We start from the raw sequence: 19311 nt of genomic DNA on the forward strand, positions 1-19311 counted from the left end.
AGGGTTTGGCGAAAAGTACGAAAATGTCTCTTAAACTGAGGGGTTACCTTCTTTTTTACTGGGAAGGCCTCCTTTTTATCTGCTGTCCTATCCAACATGGCTTCAAGATCCAAGCCAAACACTAAGGCCTCTTTCACACGGACTGTCCGTTCAGGTTTTTTGGACCTGAACGGACACTCCATGGAGGTCTATGGAGCGTTGGATGTCAGTGGTGACATGTCCGCTGACATCCGACCCGCTCCGATCCGAAAAAGTGTAACGGAGGAAAAACCTACTTTTCCATCCGTTTTCGGATCGGATCGGGTGACGACGGACTCTACGGTCCGTCATCACCCGATCCCCCATAGGGGAGAGCGTCGCTCTGACAGGTCCGTCGCTGCACAGTGTACAGCGATGGACCTGTCATTTTCCTGCTCAGCGGGGATCGGCGGAGCGATCCCCGCTGAGCAATCGGATGTTCACGGGGCGGATCATCACTGATCCGCCCCATGTGAAAGAGCCCTAAATCCCCTTTGAATTGAAGACCACATAACTTGGCCTTTGAGGCAGTATCTCCTGACCATGTTTTAACCCATAGTGCTCTACGTGCTGAGTTTACCAGGGCCGAGGATCTTGAAGACATCTTTATAGATTCTGCAGGGGCATCTGCCATGAACCCTCCCACTTTCTGTAATACTGGCAGAGTGCCCAACAGATCTTTGCGGGAGGTTCCCTGCTTCAATATGGCTTTTCAACTGCTCAAGCCAGTGCTCTAGGTTCCTGGCCACCACAGTTGAAGCCATAGCTGGTTTTAAATTGACTAAGGTCGAGTCCCAGGCCTTTTTCAACAGGGAATCTGCCCTTTTATCTGTGGCGTCGTTTTAGGACACCCACAGGGTGGATATAAATCAATGATTTAAAAAAAAAAAAAAAAAAAAAAAAAAAAAATCGGGTTTGATTTTTTATCAAATTTATTTTAATAAAATGCTTTTGAAGTCTAAAGATATCTAAAGATAGTTTTCTGTTTAAGATACATTAATAATTGAGTTTATTCAGCATGAAATGGAGCTTAGTTATGTAGCATGAGGGTGTATATTCTGCAATATTTAGATTTTTGGTAAACTCATTCAACGAATCCAAGCTCTGCAAACTGAGATGACATTTACTGCATTGAGACATTCACACAATATTACAGTAACTATGAGATAAGACAAAGTTCAGAAATATTCCTTTATCCCATTGTTTTGCAAATCTATGTACACTACAAACTGTATGATTTAATCGCTTCTGAGATTGCTGTTTTAATAACCTGACAACTTATTATTTTAAATAGGAAACCTTCATTTTGTTTGCAAATATTAAAGATTCTAACTACCAGCAAGAATAAGTCCTTACATTTAAAGAGCACTTGTCATTTCAGACCCTTTATGGCAGCGCCTGTTAGCGAGCATTCCACTCACCTGCTGCAGCCACATCCTTCATCTTTTTGTGTCACTGCCGCACATCACCAGCCATCTCATTAAAAATTGGACTGTCGGTGAGTCAACAGCGTGTCAGAGGAGAAGCCGCTGAGGGACAAACATGACAGTTGCTCTTTAAAAATGATTTTTTAAAACAAGTTGATTTAAATCGAATCCACCCTGGATGCCCATATCTTCAAATTCCAGGTCTGTACCATGACACCTGTGAAAAGGCTGCATCAAGTTTTGTTTTTTTTATTCCATACTTGAGGGCTATTCTCTTCGAAATAGAATTCTCCGTTTGAGCGATTTGGTGAAGAAGAAAAAAAAAGGGGGGGGGGGGCCTTTATAGTTCTTTCCACTCTCTCTTCACTGTTTGACAGAACTTTATGACCGGGGAATACACTATGTTTAACTTCCCCCTAGCCCTGAAACATTTTGTCATGTAAAGATAACTGGGCTTTGTCCTCTGATGTTCAAAGTCGTATGGATGGTCTTTAATGGATCAACCACCTTTTCTAGAGATAATCTGTAGCTTAAAAAAGCAGCTTCTTTTTCCTCATCCTCTTCTTCCTCAGAACCTGGAGAAATACTTCCCCCTTTATCCTTTGAATCCCTGACCCCTCTGGGTGCAGAAATACTTGGATGAGAACAGGATGGCAAACTGTCTCTACTGTTAGGCTGTGAAACCGGGCCCTCGTCCAGATAAGAACAGAACGTTTCAAACGTGTCCGAAAGTTCTTTCCGGAAGTAGCTGAGTAGTTCTGCAGGCTGGATAGCAGATGTAGCGGAGGACGTCTCCTCTTCAATTAAATCCGCTATACAGGTCCTGCATAACACTTTGGTCCAAACGTGTTTTTGCAAGACAGCATTTTCTCTTAGGGGAGGGGAGGAATGCTTGGTTTTTTCCTTGGCTTTTGTCTGAAATACACCAAAAGCCCACTTCAATAAATACATATACCGTTATTGTAACAAACATGTCAAACAAAGCCCTTGTACCTCCAAGGGAATACCAGGCTGCCAAGCAGAAGAGTTAACCCTTTAGCCCCTGTGTTGTTACCGCAGCTTTACCTAGTGACAACCCCACTGAGTCACCATGCTAAAGAAAACAAAAAACACACTCTCCTTAGTGCTATGATCCAAGGAGAGTGATGCAGGAACCCCCCCCCCCCCCCTCGGGGAGTGAGGGAAGCTCAACACCCATAGAGGATAAGATACAGGGACCTCTGCCCCTAGCTGGTGTTGGTGGCTCCTGCTCCTGCCACTTGGTCCTCTGGATCCATGTTGCCGAGGCTCCAGTGACACCCAGCTCCTTTATTTGATTTTCACGGTCCTTTCGCCGCTGCGAGGACTGAAAATGACACCAGCTGAGGCCGCCTCCTCCCCTAGTGTTCCAGCAGCCAGAACCCGATGCCGCGCGCACCGCTGAAAGTCCTGCCCCTGGCCGGAAATGACGCACTCGCCACCCGGGACCCGGAAAGCATGGAGGTCAGAAATCCCACCACTTGTGCAGCTCGCTGTCCCCTTTCCAGCCCGCAGCCGCCAGTCTAAAGAGAACGGGGACCCCCAGCAGCCTGAACCCTCGCCAGGCATGAAGAAGAGACGACGTCAGGGGGGATGCTGGGCTGGCCTGCAACACACACACAGACTACACACAGGTATGCCCCTTACTATACCCACCTGGAGAGAGCGTAGCACACCCTTGGTTTCCTGCAGCGCTTTTACCATGGTGGAGGAAACACTACAATTGAGGTCATGGTGGAAGTGGTACTGGTCTTTAAAGAAACTGACTGCAGTGTTTCCTGGGAAAGTGGGTGGAGCTGCGCTCTCTCCAGGTGCTGTCCTGAAAGACGAGGTGAGAAAATGACCAGTTACTTACCGGTAACTGTGTTTCTAGGAAGTCTTCCAGGACGGTACCCTGAGAGATGACTGGTCCACCTGACAGGAAACACAACCAAAGAGGTTAAAGCACCCGCCTCTCCCCGTGCTCCTCAGTTGTGACAAAGTGTTGACCCACACCAGTGGACGAGAGTGAAGAAAAAAAGACTAACACCACTACACTCTATATATTAGACATACCTAAACAGAACGGGTGGGAAGTAGGCCTCCCGTCCTGGAAGACTTCCCAGAAACACAGTTACCGGTAAGTAACTGGTCATTTTCACAAGTCGTCTTCCAGGACGGCACCCTGAGAGAGGAGCAAGTAGCTCAGGCCTACCTTAGGGCGGGACAACCGCTTGCAGGACTTTCCAGCCAAAAACCAGATCTTGAGGAGACAGTAGCTCCACCCGGTAATGCTTCAGGAAGGTGTTCTGGCTTGTCCAAGTAGCAGCTTTACATATCTGCTTTACCGAAGCTCCGGCCCTTTCCACCCAAGAGGTTGCCAGAGATCGCGTGGAATGTGCCTTGAGGTTCCTAGGGGCTGCCTTACCGGAAAGCTCATAGGCCAAAGAAATAGTGTGCTTAATCCATCTAGCTATGGATGCTTTACTTGCTTGTTGGCCCTTCTTTTGACCGGAAAAGTTAACTAAAAGATGGCTGGACCTTCTAAACACCTTAACTTTATCTAAGTAGGATAATAAACAACGTCTGACGTCCAGACAGTGAAAATAAACTTCCCTTTCATTCTTGGGATTGTTGCAAAAGGAATGCAGCACTACTGCCAAAGTTCTGTGGAACTTAGATGCTACTTTAGGGAGGTACAGGGGGCCCTGCCTAAGTATCACCCTGTCCTCTAATAAACGAAAAAATGGCTCCTTAATCGAGAAGGCCTGATTGCTAGTAGAAAAGTCAACTTAAAGGTGAGGAGCCTAAGGGGAATTTGGTCTATAGGTTCAAAGGGAGCCTTAGTTAGACTTTCCAACACCAAGGTAAGATCCCAAGGTGGAAAGCTAGATATCTTGACAGGGAACAACCTCTCTCTGACCAAAAGGAATCTCTTGATCAGGGAGTCCAATGCCAAACGTCTTTCCAAAAAACAGGATAGGGCTGCGACTTGTACTTTAAGCGTCTTGGTTGCTAAACCCTGATCTGCTCCATCTTGGAGAAATTCCAGAATGGCGGGGATCTCTTGTTGAGAAGTTCCTCTCACTTGACATCAGCGAGAGAAAACTCCCCAAGTCTTAGCGTAAATACGCCTTGTGACCTGCTTCCTGCTAAGAAGAGTATTCACTACTCTGTCCGACAGGCCCTTTTTCTGCAGGTTCCGCCTTTCAAGAGCCAGGCCGTCAGCTTGAAGAAGCCGGGGTCTGGGTGGCAGACTGGACCCTGAAGGAGAAGGTCGCGCCGAATAGGAAGGTGAAGAGGCGGGGCTATGGAACAACGCTGTAAGGTTGGAAACCAAGCTCTCTTGGGCCACCATGGGGCTATCAGAATTAGATTGCCCTCCGAGAGAAATAACTTTTGCAGAACTCTCGGGATAAGCCCCAGGGGGGAAAGCATAAGCCAACCGGAACTTCCAAACCTGGGCCAATGCATCTATCCCCTCCACGCCCATTTCTCGAGCAAGGGAAAAGAACCTCTTTACCCTTCTGTTCTCCCTGCGGGCGAAGAGATCTACCTCTGGAACGCAGAATTGCTGGCATACCAAGGAGAAAACCTCTGGATTCAACATCCATTCTCCGTGCAGAATCGGATGGCGAATGAGATAATCAGCCTCTATATTCAGAGTTCCCTTTATGTGAACTGCGGAAATAGAGAGAACCCTGTGCTCTGCCCAACCCAGGATCTCTAGAGACAGAGCCAGGAGGGCCATGGATCTGGCGCCCCCTTGACGATTCAGAAAAGCCACAGCTGTGGCATTGTCTGAAAGGATCTGAACTTCTTGATTCTCCCCTCGAACGCTTTTAACGCCTTTCCGACGTCCAAAAGCTCTCAAAAGTTTGAGGAGGATCTTCTCTGACTCGAGTCCCAGGACCCCTGAGCTTTTAGATCCTCTAGGTGTGCCCCCCACCCCCAGGAACTTGTGTCTGTCGTTATTCTGAGAGGCTGAAGCTGACCCCAAAGGAGACCCCCCTGAAGCCTCTGAGGAAGACGCCACCAGTGAAGAGATTCTTTCACTTCGACCGGAATGACGACCTTTAATACTCCTGTATGAGGCTGTCCTTGCTTCTAGCAGAGAAGTGGCAGCTGAAATTAGGGCCTCTACCTTGCTCTGAGGAAGAATTAACCTTTGTTTCGCTGAATCCACCAGGAATCCCAGGTACATCTTCACTTGGGCCGGAACCAGGGAGGATTTTTCCCTGCTGATGATCCATCCCAAAGATTCTAAGGTCTCCATCACCTTGGCTAGGTTCAGAAGCAGCTGGTCCAGATTCTGATTGTAAAATCAGAATGTCGTCTAAATAGGGGTTCAACGTTATTTCCTGGAGATGTAGAAAGGCCACTACCTCTGCCAGGACCTTCGTGAAGACCCTTGGACTGGATGCCAGTCCAAAGGGGAGGGCCGCAAACTGCCAATGCTGAATTCCCTGTGAGGAGGCAATTGCGAACCTCAGAAAAATCTGATGACCCTGAAAAATAGGGATGTGGAGGTAAGCGTCTTTTAAATCTAAGGTTACCATCAACAAATCCTTGAGGAGGTGTCATCTGAGGGAGTAAACACTCTCCATGCGGAACTTCTTGTACCGCAAGAAAACATTGGGGTTCCTTAGATTTATTATAAGACGATATTTTCCCAAGGGCTTGGGCACCACAAAAATGTGGGAGTAAAACCCCCGACCCTGTTTGTCTACTGGGACCGATACTATGACCTCCTGACTGGCCAGCTCTTTTATGTTCCGTAGGATGCCTCCTGCCTTGCAGGGATCCTTGGGAAGGTGGGTCAAAAGAAACTTCTGGAGAGGAGGGGAGAGAAATTCTAACTTGTAACCCTCTCTTACTATCTGGAGAATGTGGGGGCTCTGCGTGACTCTTTCCCACTGAGGGATAAAGTGGGAAGGCCTTCCCCCTACTGGCAAGTCATTTGGTGGACTTGTCACCCCCCTTCTGGCTGGAAAAGAGAATACCTGATTTCTGCTTGTCCTTTCCAGCTCCCCAACGCCCATTAGGGGAGACTTTTTTTTATCTGGAGAAGTGGTTCTTTGCTTGGGGGCCACGAAAAAAACTCTTCCTGTCTCTTCTTGGTTTAACAGGGAACTTTTTCCCTTTTTCTGTAGATCTAGCCAAAGCTTGATCTAACCCAGTACCAAAAAAGAGCGAACCCTCAAAGGGGAGGCCACAAAGCCGGGTCTTTGATGAACTATCCCCATCCCAGGTTTTAACCCAGAGGGCTCGCCTGGCTGAGTTCAATAAGGCACCAGATTTAGCGGTGGAAGAAACTGTCTCAACCGCAGCATCCGCTAGGTATGCGACTGCACTACCTATGACTTCCAATGAATCTAAGACCTCCTTAGACTTCGTGGTTTGGGACACATGGTCCATGAGTTTACATACCCACATGTCCGCATTTCTTGCGATGCAAGCTGAGGCCAATGCAGGGCTCATAGCCGCAGCGTTAGCTTCCCAGGCCCTGCGTAAATTGGTTTCTGCCTTCCGATCCATCTGATCCTTTATGTTGCCCGTGTCCTCAAAGGAGAGATCGGACTGTTTAGACACTAGAGCTAAGGAGGCGTCTAATCTAGGGGTCTTAAAAAACTTCTCCTCATTTTCTTCCGAAAAGGGGCATCTACGCTTCCACACTTCCTTTTGTATTTCAGGAGCCTCTTCTCTGGTTCCTTCCATTTCCTCAAGATAACATCTTTGAGGGCTGAATGTACCGGAAGAACCCGAGCTTGTGGCCTAATTAAGTCGCTGTACATCCTGTCCTGGGCAGGGACCTGCTCAGTGGGCTCCTGAATCTCCTCGGAAGCATAAATGGCCCTCAGAAGGCCCTCCATGTCGTTGGCTGAAAAAAATATGCCTACTAGACCTGGAGTCCTCACCCTCCTCCTGGCTGTCTGCTACCCCCTCATCCGAAGATCTCTGCTCAAGAGATTTGGATTCTAGTTCCTCTTCCAAATCCTGGGAAAAGGAGTACTTTGGTATATCCCTGACACATTTAGATCCTCTAGAGGAAGCGGAGCCCTCCTGGGAGCAGGCGTCCTTACTGGTTTGGGCCTCTGACTCCCTTGCCATAAAGGAGGATTGAAACGCCTTTAAGGTGGAGAGCATCTCAGTTTGAACCATGAGGAAATCCTTCATGATCTGGGATGTCTCCTTCCCTGTTAGCTTCTGTATACATTTAAAACAGAAAGGTTTAGGGTGACTTGGGGGTAACCTATCGTTACAATTCCCGCATCTTTTAGAACGGGTAGTCTTAATGGGACGGCTGGCAACCTCACGGGTAATGGCATCGTCCCCTGAAACAAAATACACAGGAATACAGCACTGTAATACTCAGAGGAGAAGATTTGGGATACCCTCCCCCATCTAAACCTCTGGCGGCAGGTCAGACTCACCCCCCGTGGTCTCCTCTATAGCCGTGGACCCTGTAGGTCGCTCCTCATGTTCCATGCTGCACAAATAGCCTGGTCTGTAGGAGAAATGGGTGCCTGCTCCAGCTGGATTTATATCTCCTTGTTATGATGAGCTGTGCCTTTTCCCCCCTTTCACCATGCTGATGCCGCCACCATCTTGCCGTAGACCGGAAGTGACACGGGCCACGCTGAGCTTACGTCCTGTGTAGTTGAGGAAGTGATGTAACACCACACCACTCCTCCCCTATCCTCAACAAAATGGCGCCGAGCGCCCACAGGTCACTGAGAAGTGCAGGCACCTTCCCCCTATGCTGGCACTCTGCACAGCTAGGGGGATAAGAACCGCGCAAGCTCGGGGAGGGTGGGCGGAGAGTGCCGACGCCGTGGAGCATGAAGCAAACCACCTTCATCTCCCTGCCGACCAAGGCAGCTGTCTGCCCACCCTGACCAGCACCTCTGCACTAGGGGAAAAGGTAAGACAAACTCACCGCCCAAGAAGGGAGGAGAACCAGGCTCCTTTTCTGCACAGCCACTGTGCAGGTAGGGAGAGGAGGCAGGAAGACAGGCCCCTGAAGTTCTGGGTACACCACTGTACCCAGGGGCCTTCAGCTCTCAGAGGGGGTTTCTTCAGCTTGCGTTGCCCCCCTGAGGAAAATATAAGGGAACCCCACCCAGGAAGGATAAAAAATATCCGGCTGGACCCAGAGGCCACCCAGGCATTTGGTCCAGCTCCCGGGGGGGGGGGGGGGGGGAGACCACCAGCCCCAGGTCTATAGATAAAATAACAAACGGTTTCGCTGTGGGGAAACACAATCAAAAACTGAGGAGCACGGGGAGAGGCAGGGGCTTTAACCTCTTTGATGGATTGTGTTTCCTGTCAGGTGGACCAGTCATTTCTCAGGGTGCCGTCCTGGAAGACGACTTGAGAAAAAACAGTTTTTAAACTTGTAAACACCAAGTGTAAATAATAGGCCCGGTCCTTAAGTGGTTAACAGAGTCTGCTGTGGCGTTGGCCATAAAAGTCACGGATTTAGCTACCAACGGGAGAGATTCCCCAATTTCTTCTATTGGAGTTTCAGTGGATAGCAAACTATGCAGCCTCTGAACCCAGACGTCAAAGTTCATCACTACACATGTGGAGGCAAGAGCTGGACCTAGGGAAAAATCCAAGGAATCCAAAGCCTTACGCTGCAAGGAATCGGCTTTCCTTAAGGACCCCCAAAGTCCTCAAATGAGAGATCTGAATTTAGAAATCTGGGGTGGGGAGCATCCACTTTAGGGCATTTAAATCGCATGACCTCTAGAAAGATAAAAAAAAAAAAAAAAAAAAAAAAAAGTTTCCTTTCAGGTTCCCTCCATTCATTAAAGATCATCTCATGTAAGGACTGATGGACTGGAAAGGTTCTGTTTATGCGCCTTAAACCTCTATACATCCTGTCCCGAACTGAACAGGTTCTTCTATCTGCTCAGAAGTGTAGATAACATTCAAAAGTTCATTGACCTCCTCTGTCAGAAAAAGGTACCTAGCAAAGCTACCAACCTCTTGAGTCTCTGAGGGGGAACCTCCCCCAGACTCTAAGGCCCCAAACACATTAGATTTTCTGCAGATTTTTGTCTTCAGATTTACCAAAACCATATAACATGAGGTCAAACCTGAAGAGTTTCAATTTGTGTGCAAGCAGGCAGGCCTTTGCACTACATGGTTTTGGCAAATCTAAAGGAAATCAGACAACAAAAGTTGTATAGTGTGCATGGGGTCTAAGGCTAAATTCTCGCCCTCTTCCAAGTCAGAGACTGCCTGCAAACTGAGGCGTCAGGCAGTTTGTTCCTGCAATTCCCACATCTTTTCTTAGGGGGCATGTAAGGCTGGAAAAGAAGAACAAAACATTTCTTGGACTGACAAACTATAAATACAGAGTCCTGTAACCCTTGTCAAAATGCAGAGGTCACATACCTTGTGAACTGGATTGGAAGTAGAGGCAGATGCTGGCTCTGCTAAAGCAGGAGCTGCGTCCCCTCCTGGGTTGCTGTTGGGATCCATCGTGCCCAGTACTTTCTTCCTCTGGGATGGCCAATTAGCCACTGCCAGAGGAACTGCACTATCATCGAGACGTGATGGGGGAAAGCCAGGCCACAACCCGCAAACCGCATGGCCAGCAGCAGCGGTCAACCAGTCTGCAAGTTTTAAATAATGCCTCATGCCAGGAATTAAAGTAGTCAAGTCTCAAGGTTTTCCACCTTAATGCATTCTATGCATTAACCACTTCAGCCCCGGAAGGTTTTACCCCCTTCCTGACCAGAGCACTTTTTACAATTTAGCGTGGGGTCGCTTTATCTGGTAATTGCGCAGTAATGCAATGCTGTACCCAAATGAAATTTGCATCCTTTTTTTTCCCACAAATAGAGTTTTCTTTTGGTTTTATTTGATCACCTCTGCGGTTTTTATTTTTTTTTCTATACACAAAAAGAGCCACAATTTTGAAATATATATATATATTTTTTTTTTTTTTTTTTTTTTTTTTACTTTTTGCTATAATAAATATCCCCAAAAATGTTTTTAAAAACATATTCATCAGTTTAGGCAATATATATATTTTACACACTTTTATGTATTTTTGGTAAAAATCGCAATAAATCTATATTGATTGGTTTCCGCAAAAGTTATAGCATCTACAAACTATGGGAAAGATTTGTGGCATTTTTTTTTTTTTTTTCTGGTAATCTGCAATTTTTAGCGTTATTGCGATGGACAGATCGGACACTTGACACATTTTTGGTACCATTGACATTTATACAATAATCAGTGCTAAAAAATGCACTTATTACTGTGTAAATTACTCTGGTAGGGAAGGGCTTAACACTAGGGGGGGGGCGATCAAGCGGTAAAATGTGTGTTCCCACTGTATAGGGATAGGACTAAGTAGGAGAGGAGACATATCGCTGTTCCTACTTACTAGGAACAAACGACACGTCTCCTCTGACAGCACAGGGATTTATGTGTTTACACACACAAATCCGCGTGCTGGTGCTCATGCATGCGATTGCACAAGGCAGACAGCAATTGCGACCGCCAGCCACGCGCATCGGGTCCCCTGCCATGCAGCCGGCGCGTGCTCTCTGGCAGCTCTTAAAGGAACCCCGTACAAGGTTTTGTGCAGGGGAGCCATTCTGTCCCTGTAAATACACATGAGCCGGTCGGGAACTGGTTAAGGTGAAAAACCTGTGCTGCTGCATCCCCCCAGAGGCCCCCTTTCTCTTACCTGAACCTGATCACTCCAGCGTCGAGGATGAGCCCAGCAGCTGAAACCTCTGTCTCTGGTTCTCATTGGATAAATAGCAGCAGGAGTCATTGGCTCCCACTGCTGTCAATCAAATCCAGCTACACAGGATCCAGGGGCGGGGCTGAGTCCTGCTGTCTGTGTCCATGGATGCCGCAGCAGGATTCGGGAGTGCCCCCATGGAAATCAGCTCTTTGTGGGGGCACTCAATGAAGAGGAGGAGCACCGCTGGGGGACCCCAAAAAAAAGGAGGATTGGGTCACTCTGTGCAAAACCCTTGCGCAGAGCAGGCAAGTATAACATGTTGGTTATAAAAAAAAAAAAAAAATCACACAAATCTTTACAATCACTTTAAATCCTTGTGCAAGGAAGTGCTACATGTCACTTCCGGTTTCGGCACCATCTTGCCATGTAACCGGAATTGCGTCATCCAACGCCATCTTGGTACACCTGGGGACTGGCAGACAGCACGAGTCTCAAAAAAGCTGCTGCTGAAGGCAGAGGGACAACCACTGCCACCCTAAAAAACCTCAGTAGAACCACCTCCAGAGGTCAAGGCTACCAGACGAGCTGTGGTAATTAGCTTCAAATCTAACAAAGACAAAATGGGGAAACCTTGCAGCATAAATGCACAGAGCATAGGTACACCTAGTCTGAGCATCACAACAAACATTGCTGTGTGTATTCCTGGAGGGTCTGGAAACACAAAACAACTGAGGTACAAGGGAGGGGAGAGGACTTTTAAACCTTTTCTGATTTGCGCTTCCTGTAGAGGGCGCAGCAAATCATCTCTTCCAAGTAAGCTGTCCTGGAAGATGAAGGGGGAAAATGCATTTAGCTCCGTGCCAAAAAAAGTACATGAGCTACTCTGGTGAATTTGTCATGTTTAGGGGTGACTATTCAAGTGAATGGGCTGCCTTATGCGGTTGCAGAGGTGAGAATGCGGTCTTAAGGCAGAACTCTCCTATCCTTCACAGCCAAGGAAGCTGTCATCTTTGCCTCTCTTTGATCTGCAGCTGCTATTGTTTTGTACATGTAATCAGCTATGATACCAGCCATTTGAGGGCTTGACAGGTCGATTAAGAACTGACAGTTATTCATGGCAAGCCTTGAATGTAATATTTTTTTCGGAAATTGTGAAATCAATGGGCTTAGTTCTGCTTTAACCACTTACCAACCGGCCCATAGCCGAATGACGGCTGCAGGGAGGTTGGATAACTCTGGGAGGACGTACTATGACGTCCTCTCAGAATTCCCCTCTCGCGCGCCCCCTGGGGCGCGCACCCGAACACATCCGTGACCGCCGGGTCCGGAGGACCCGGCGCATCACGGATCCCGGTAAATGGCCGCTATTCGCGGCCGTTTACCATGCGATCGCGCCGTCAAATGACGGCGCGATCACATGTAAACAGACCGGCGTCATCTGATGACGCCGGTTCCTCTCCTCCCCTCCTGTGTACGGATCGGTACACAGTGAGCGGGGAGGGGGATGGATGGATGTCTGCAGCGCTGTGGGCTGTATGTGTAGTGCCCACAGCGCTGCACAGAGACATCCAGCCATCCCTTCTGCTGTGCAATACTCTGCCATGCCCCCGCCATACTCCGCCATGCCCCCGCCATACCCCGCTGTACTCGCCCCCTGTATGTGGCCAGGCTGTGGAAGTCTCACACATGTGGTATCGCCGTACTCAGGAGGAGCAGGAGAATCTATTTTGGGGTGTCATTTTTGGTATGTACATATTATGTGGTAGAAATATTGTATAAATGGACAACTTTGTGTTAAAAAAAAAAAAAAAAAAAAAAAAAAAAAAAAAGCGTTTTAACCGCTTCCCGCCCGCCGGCCGTCATACAACATCCTTGACTTTGTGCGGAGATATCTGAATGATGGTTGCAGCTACAGACATCATTCAGATATCAGCTTTTTCAGCCGGCGATTCCCTACACCATGAGAATGATCATAGCAGCTGTTCCACTGCTTGATCGTTCTTACGGGAGGCGAGAGGGGATGTCCCCCCCTCCCGCGCTTCTACCGACTCACCGCTACGATCGAAGCCAGGATCGTTTTTTTTTTTTTTTTTTAATTTCAGGCTTCCCTGCCTAGAGGTGAGATGTGGGGTCTTATTGACCCCATATCTCACTGTAAAGAGGACCTGTCATGCCATATTCCTATTACAAGGATGTTTATATTACTTGTAATAGGAATAAAAGTGGTCAAAATTTTTTTTTTTTTTTTTGTAAAAAGGCATCAAACTAAAATAAATAAAGTAAAATGAACAATAAAAAAAAAAAAAAAATTTTTAAAGCGCCCCTGTCCCTGTGTGTTCGCATGCAGAAGCGAACGCATATGTAAGTCCCGCCCACATATGAAAACAGTGTTCAAACCACACATGTGAGGTATGGCTGCGATCAGTAGAGCGAGAGCAATAATTTTGGCCCTAGACCTTCTCTGTAACTCAAAACATGTAACCAGTAAAAAATTTTAAAGCGTCGCCTATGGGGATTTTGGAGTAGCAAAGTTTGGCGCCATTCCACAAGCGCGTGCAATTTTGAAAGGTGACATGTTGGGTATCTATTTACTCGGCGTAACTTCATCTTTCACATTATGCAAAAACATTAGGCTAACTTTACTGTTTTGGTTTTTGTAAAGCACAAAACAGTTTTTTAAAAAAAAAAAAACGCATTAAAAAAATTGCTGCGCAAATACCGTGCGAGATAAAAAGTTGCAACGACCGCCATTGTATTCTCTAGGGTCTTTGCTAAAAAAACATATATAATGTTTTGGGGTTCTATGTAATTTTCTAGCTAATAAATGATGATTTTTCATGTAGGAGAGAAATGTCAGAATTGGCCTGGGTGCTCCAGAACGCCTGAAGGTGCTCCCCTGCATGTTGGGCCTCTGTATGTGGCCACGCTGTGTAAAAGTCTCACACATGTGGTATCACTATACTCGGGAGTAATAGCACAATGTGTTTTGGGGTGTAATTTGTGGTATGCATATGCGGTGTGTGAGAAATAACCTGCTAATATGACAATTTTGTGGGAAAAAAAAAAAAAAAATTAAAAAAAAAACACCTTGATTTTGCAAAGAATTGTGGGAAAAAATGACAACTTCAAAAAACTCGCCATGCATCTTTCTAAATACCTTGGAATGTCTTCTTTCCAAAAAGGGGTCATTTGGGGGGTATTTGTACTTTTCTGGAATGTTAGGGTCTCAAGAAATTAGATAGGCCGTCAGTACTTCAGGTGTGATCAATTTTCAGATATTCGCACCATAGCTTTTGGACTCTAACTTTCACAAAGACCAAATAATATCCACCGATTTGGGTTAATTTTACCAAAGATATGTAGCGGTATAAATTTTGGCCAAAATATATGAAGAAAAATTACTAATTTGCAAAATATTATAACAGAAATGAAGAAAAATGTATTTTTTTTACAGATTTTTCGGTCTTTTTTTCTTTTACGGCGCAAAAAATAAAGAACCCAGCGGTGATTAAATACCACCAAAAGAAAGCTCCATTTGTGTGAAAAAAAGGACAAAAATTTCATATAGATACAGTGTTGCGTGACTGAGTAATTGTCATTCAAAATGTGAGAGCACCAAAAGCTGAAAATTGGTCTGGTTAGGAAGGGGGTTTAAGTGCCCAGTTGTCAAGTGGTTAATGCATGGCCGGTGTGAATGGTCCTTTATTCTTAGACTAGGAGGCACATTGACCACAAGGTAAAATGCAGTGATTTAGCATGTAGGCATCTATTAATGTGAATTATGCTCAATGGCATGATGCATTGCGCTTTAGTGAGGTAACATTTTGTGTGCTGCGGAAAAAAATGCAGACATGCTGCTTTCTTCCCACACTGCACATCACACAAACATTGAAAGGCAGGTCACCGCACACAGTGTGAACGAGCCCTTACCATGTTCATTTTGAGCCCTTTCACACTGCCTACATGCTAAGCGTTCCTTTATAGCTTGTGGACAGCTGTGAGTTTTGGACTGCAGTGAGTCACAGTAGGAGGGCGTTTCAGCATTCACAGCTTACGTTTCTTTTTATTTATCTTTATTTCAAGTGCACAAAGTGACACTTCATTCATGTCTCCACACAGCAACATGCAGTGTTTACCTGTTCACTGCTGTAAAATGCAGCATGTCTGTATTTTACCACGGCTAAATGCACAGCAACTGTTTGCTATGTGCCCTAGTGGTGACTGGCAAAACACGCAATACAAAAAAACACCAGTCACCGCACTGTGTGAACAAGCCCTAAGGCTAGGTTCACACTCATGTAGCCAGCATTGGCTCGGGCATGACAGCCCAAACATTTGAATGGGCTGCCATGCCCCATGAAAAGCAGGAAAGAAGTCCCTGCAATACTTTGGAAATCACAGCCCGCACAGGAACCATAACTACAGCGTGGTTCCCAGTGCAGGTGCAATTTCCAGTGTAGGCGGCGTACGATTAGGATTACAGGTTTTACTGAGCGGGTGGTTGCAGCTGCGGGAATTTGTGTGGATCCTGCAGCAGCACCCACATGCACAGTTGTGAACCTAGCCCAAAGCCTAGTACACACTAATAGTTTTTTATTGTTCAACCCAGAAGGGCAGAACAAAATAAAAGATTGACAACTCAGGAGGAGCCACTGTACTAACTATACAATGTTAGTACAGTGATCTCCCCTGCTGTTCTATTGTGTTTTGAAAGGGGAAACGGCCATTGGCTGAGAGCACCGATCGGCAAATCATTTTTGGTCATGCTCCTTCAACAGAAGCTGGCCTGACTTCAGCATACACGGGCTTAATGTCGGCCGATTCAATGCTGTCCAACATTTGGCCAGTGTGTACTATGACTAAGGGCAGGATCGGACTTGTGCGGAGAGCTGCATTTTTCTGCATAAGAAAAATGCAGCTCTCCCCAAGGGAACACAGAAAACAATGGTTTCATCTGTTCAGGTCACACTTCGACACAGCTGTCAGCTGTGGGTGCAGAGAGCTGCAAAGAAAAAAAAAAAAAAAAAGGAAAAATAACTGGCAGATAATTGACCTGTACAGAGACAGCTTCCCCAAAAAAAAAAACATAAAAAACATGCAGCATTTAAAACGCAAGTGAAAGCATTTATCTGCATTTTTATTTGTGCACACAAGTGTGAACCTGCCCTTACACGATTGCTGTCATTATACAATTAGGGATCCTTCGGGGGTCAGTGTCTTGTCGATTAGTGCCTCCCGTCGAATAATGCATCCACTACGTCACACCAGCTGATTCCCCTATCAGCTGGCATGACGTAAGACTGCACATGCGCAGTTCGTCGGATGCATTTTCCGACGGGAGTCACAGAAAACAGTGGAGAGGCCCCGGTGTAGGAGAGGCTAGAGGAGATACTTTGAGCTCCGATTCCCGGGGACCACTCAGTGAAAACCCACCAAACTTGGCACACTTTTAGGGAACACCCATGGCTGCGTGTGATAGAAATTTCGAGTCCAGGGAACCGAACGGCAGCCGGTACCGACTCCCCAAAATGGGCCACTCGCTTCATTTTTCCGCCTGGGGGAAAAAACGGGCAAATTTGAGCTCCAGTTTCTGGGGACCCACCAGGTCAAATCCCACCAAATTTGGCACACTTGTAGGGGAGAGCCATGACTAAACATGCAAGAAATTTCGGGTCCAGGGAACTGAAGGAAGGCCAGTACCGACTACCCAAAATAAGCCCCTCACTTAACATGGGAGTCTATGGGGAAACCAGGCAAAATTGTGACGGATTTCACTTATCGCTCAACCATTCGACGACCGAATGGCCTAGCGACACCAAACTTGCACCCCTTTTGCCCAGATATCACAGCTACACCTCATAAAAATGTGGTGGTTTGGGGACCTTTTACCGGGGATTTACCGGGGCCACAATGTTGAACGTCTTCACGGTACCGGTGCTCCCTGACCATGGGTTACAAAATTACAAAGCTTGGGGGTGATGTAGAGACACTCTATGGGTACCCCCACACCCAGGGTCTGGTACCCCAACCGGAACCCTACACTGTGCCTCTCCAATGTTTTCTGTGACTCCCGTCAGAAAATGCATCCGACGAACTGCGCATGTGCAGTCTTACATCATGCTAGCTGATAGGGGAATCAGCTGGTGTGACGTAGTGGATGCATTATTCGACGGGAGGCACTAATCGACAAGACAGCCACATAAGAAAAGCTGTCTGTATTTTTTAGCATCGCTCAAAAAGTCTCTGTATGACACTGCTCTTTTTGCACAGCAACTGAGCTGCCATGCATAGAGATGAATGGAACGTGACATTGAATTAAAATTTAGGGAGAAAAAAAAAAAAGGAGGAAACCGTGCCTTACTTGTAAAAACACAAGACACCGGACCACCTCCTGTCCCTTTTACTAGCAGCTGTGATCACTACCCAAAGAGAAAAATGAACATTTTTCTCCGTGAGTAGTGTGAATCTGCCCTTAGACAAGTTTTGAAATTTTAGATACCATGGATGTCCACGAAAGTGCATATAGCATTAAAGCGGAGTTCCACCCCCCCTCCTCCAAAAATGAAAAGCCAGCAACTATACATATTGTAGCTGTTGACCATTAATATTAGGACACTTACCTATCCTGGAGCCCAGCGACGTCGGCACCACAGCTGATGTTTCCATCAGCTGTTGGGTGCTGCCGCCGCCACTGCCGATAAGGGAACCTGGCAATGGAGCATTGTGGTTTCATGGCTGGGTCCCTACTGCGCATGCGCGAAGCACTCTCTTGCTGGCTCGGCAGCAGGGGAAGGAGGAAGGGGAAGTGGGACCTCTGATTACCTCGCCACGGCGAGCTCCGGCGGAAGTGGGGAACTTTCCAGATGATTCCTATGTGTTAGTTTTCTATTGTATGGATTCTTGTTTTATCATCTCGGCTAGTAATGGTTTCTATGCGCATCTCAAACAAACTGTAAACACCACAAGGGCATTTGTGGCATGTCTGCCGTGTATTTACATTGACATGAATGGGTGCATTTGGGTAGCGGGAAAGCCAGCTGAAGATTACACGCCAGATTAATTTTGACGCAAAGCAAACACGATCATGTGAACACCATCTGCTGCAATGCAAGGAATTGACAGTTCATGAGGCTTCAAAAACACACCTGCCTTGGACACGAGTGTAAATTTAGCTTTACGCTGGTTGTGGTGACTAGATCACCCTGTCAGAGCACACACCTGAGCTCACATGGTAAAGAAAACCACGTGCTGGTAAACAATACCGAAAGGTTCACTTTACGACTTTCGCCAAATCTTTTTGACTCAGCAGCCTCTATCCACCTTTTCTCGCAATCCGCCCAGCTTTTACAGGTCAGATTCACATCCCAGGTCAAAGTTTAAATAACATACTTAAGATGTTTGGTCTTACCCTAAACGTGTCCAACAACATCCCCTAACCAACGCATTGTTCCACTGACACTCGCCTCTTGCCTCAATTTCTGCAACTAGAGGTGCCGGAACATTACCCCCGACCTGTCTCCGTAACACGACGGCAAAGTGTACTTCCGTCCGTAAAGGGGAAACGTTCAAACCAGGCCGTTACACACTGGGCGGGGATAAGCAAGGGAGTCTGGCTGCAGAATGGAGCTCCATCGATGACAGGAATCATGTGGCCTCCACTTTTTTTTTTTTTTTTTTTTTTTTTTAACTGAACTTTATTGTAAATCTCTGCAGCTGGAGCTCCGCTGTCACAAGAAACATGTGACCTCCACAACTCCACACTTTTTTATAACCACTTCAGCCCTGGAAGGTTTTGTCCCTTAACCCTTTCATGACTAAGCCTATTTTTGAAATTTGGTGTTTACAAGTTAAAATCCGTATTTTTTGCTAGAAAATTACTTAGAACCCCCAAACATTATATATATATATTTTTTAGCAGAGAATCTAGAGAATAAAATGGCGATTGTTGCAATATTTTTTATCACACGGTATTTGTGCAGCGGTGTTTTAAACGCAAATTTTTGGAAAAGTGACACTTTCATGAATTTTAAAAAATCCAAACAGTAAAGTTACCCCAATTTTTTTGTATAATGTGAAAGATGATGTTACGCCGAGTAAATAGATACCAAACATGTCACCCTTTATAATTGCACGCACTCGTGGAATGGCGACGAA

The 19311-nt window shown here is 46.5% G+C and overlaps 1 protein-coding gene across 2 annotated transcripts in view; it reads right to left on the reverse strand.

Annotated features, from left to right (window-relative positions):
• MDM4 (MDM4 regulator of p53) overlaps positions 1-18825 on the reverse strand; it is a 192917-nt gene extending 174092 nt beyond the window's left edge. For both annotated transcript variants that reach the window (XM_073615829.1, XM_073615828.1), the window contains exon 1: positions 18566-18825. In XM_073615829.1, the coding sequence (XP_073471930.1) occupies positions 18566-18586 (21 nt within the window). In that variant the 5' untranslated portion in view covers positions 18587-18825. The remainder of the gene's footprint in view (positions 1-18565) is intronic.
• Between the last annotated feature and the right edge of the window lie 486 nt (positions 18826-19311).

Source organism: Aquarana catesbeiana, linkage group LG02, assembly GCF_042186555.1.
Source record: "Aquarana catesbeiana isolate 2022-GZ linkage group LG02, ASM4218655v1, whole genome shotgun sequence".
Classification (NCBI taxonomy): Eukaryota; Metazoa; Chordata; class Amphibia; order Anura; family Ranidae; genus Aquarana; species Aquarana catesbeiana.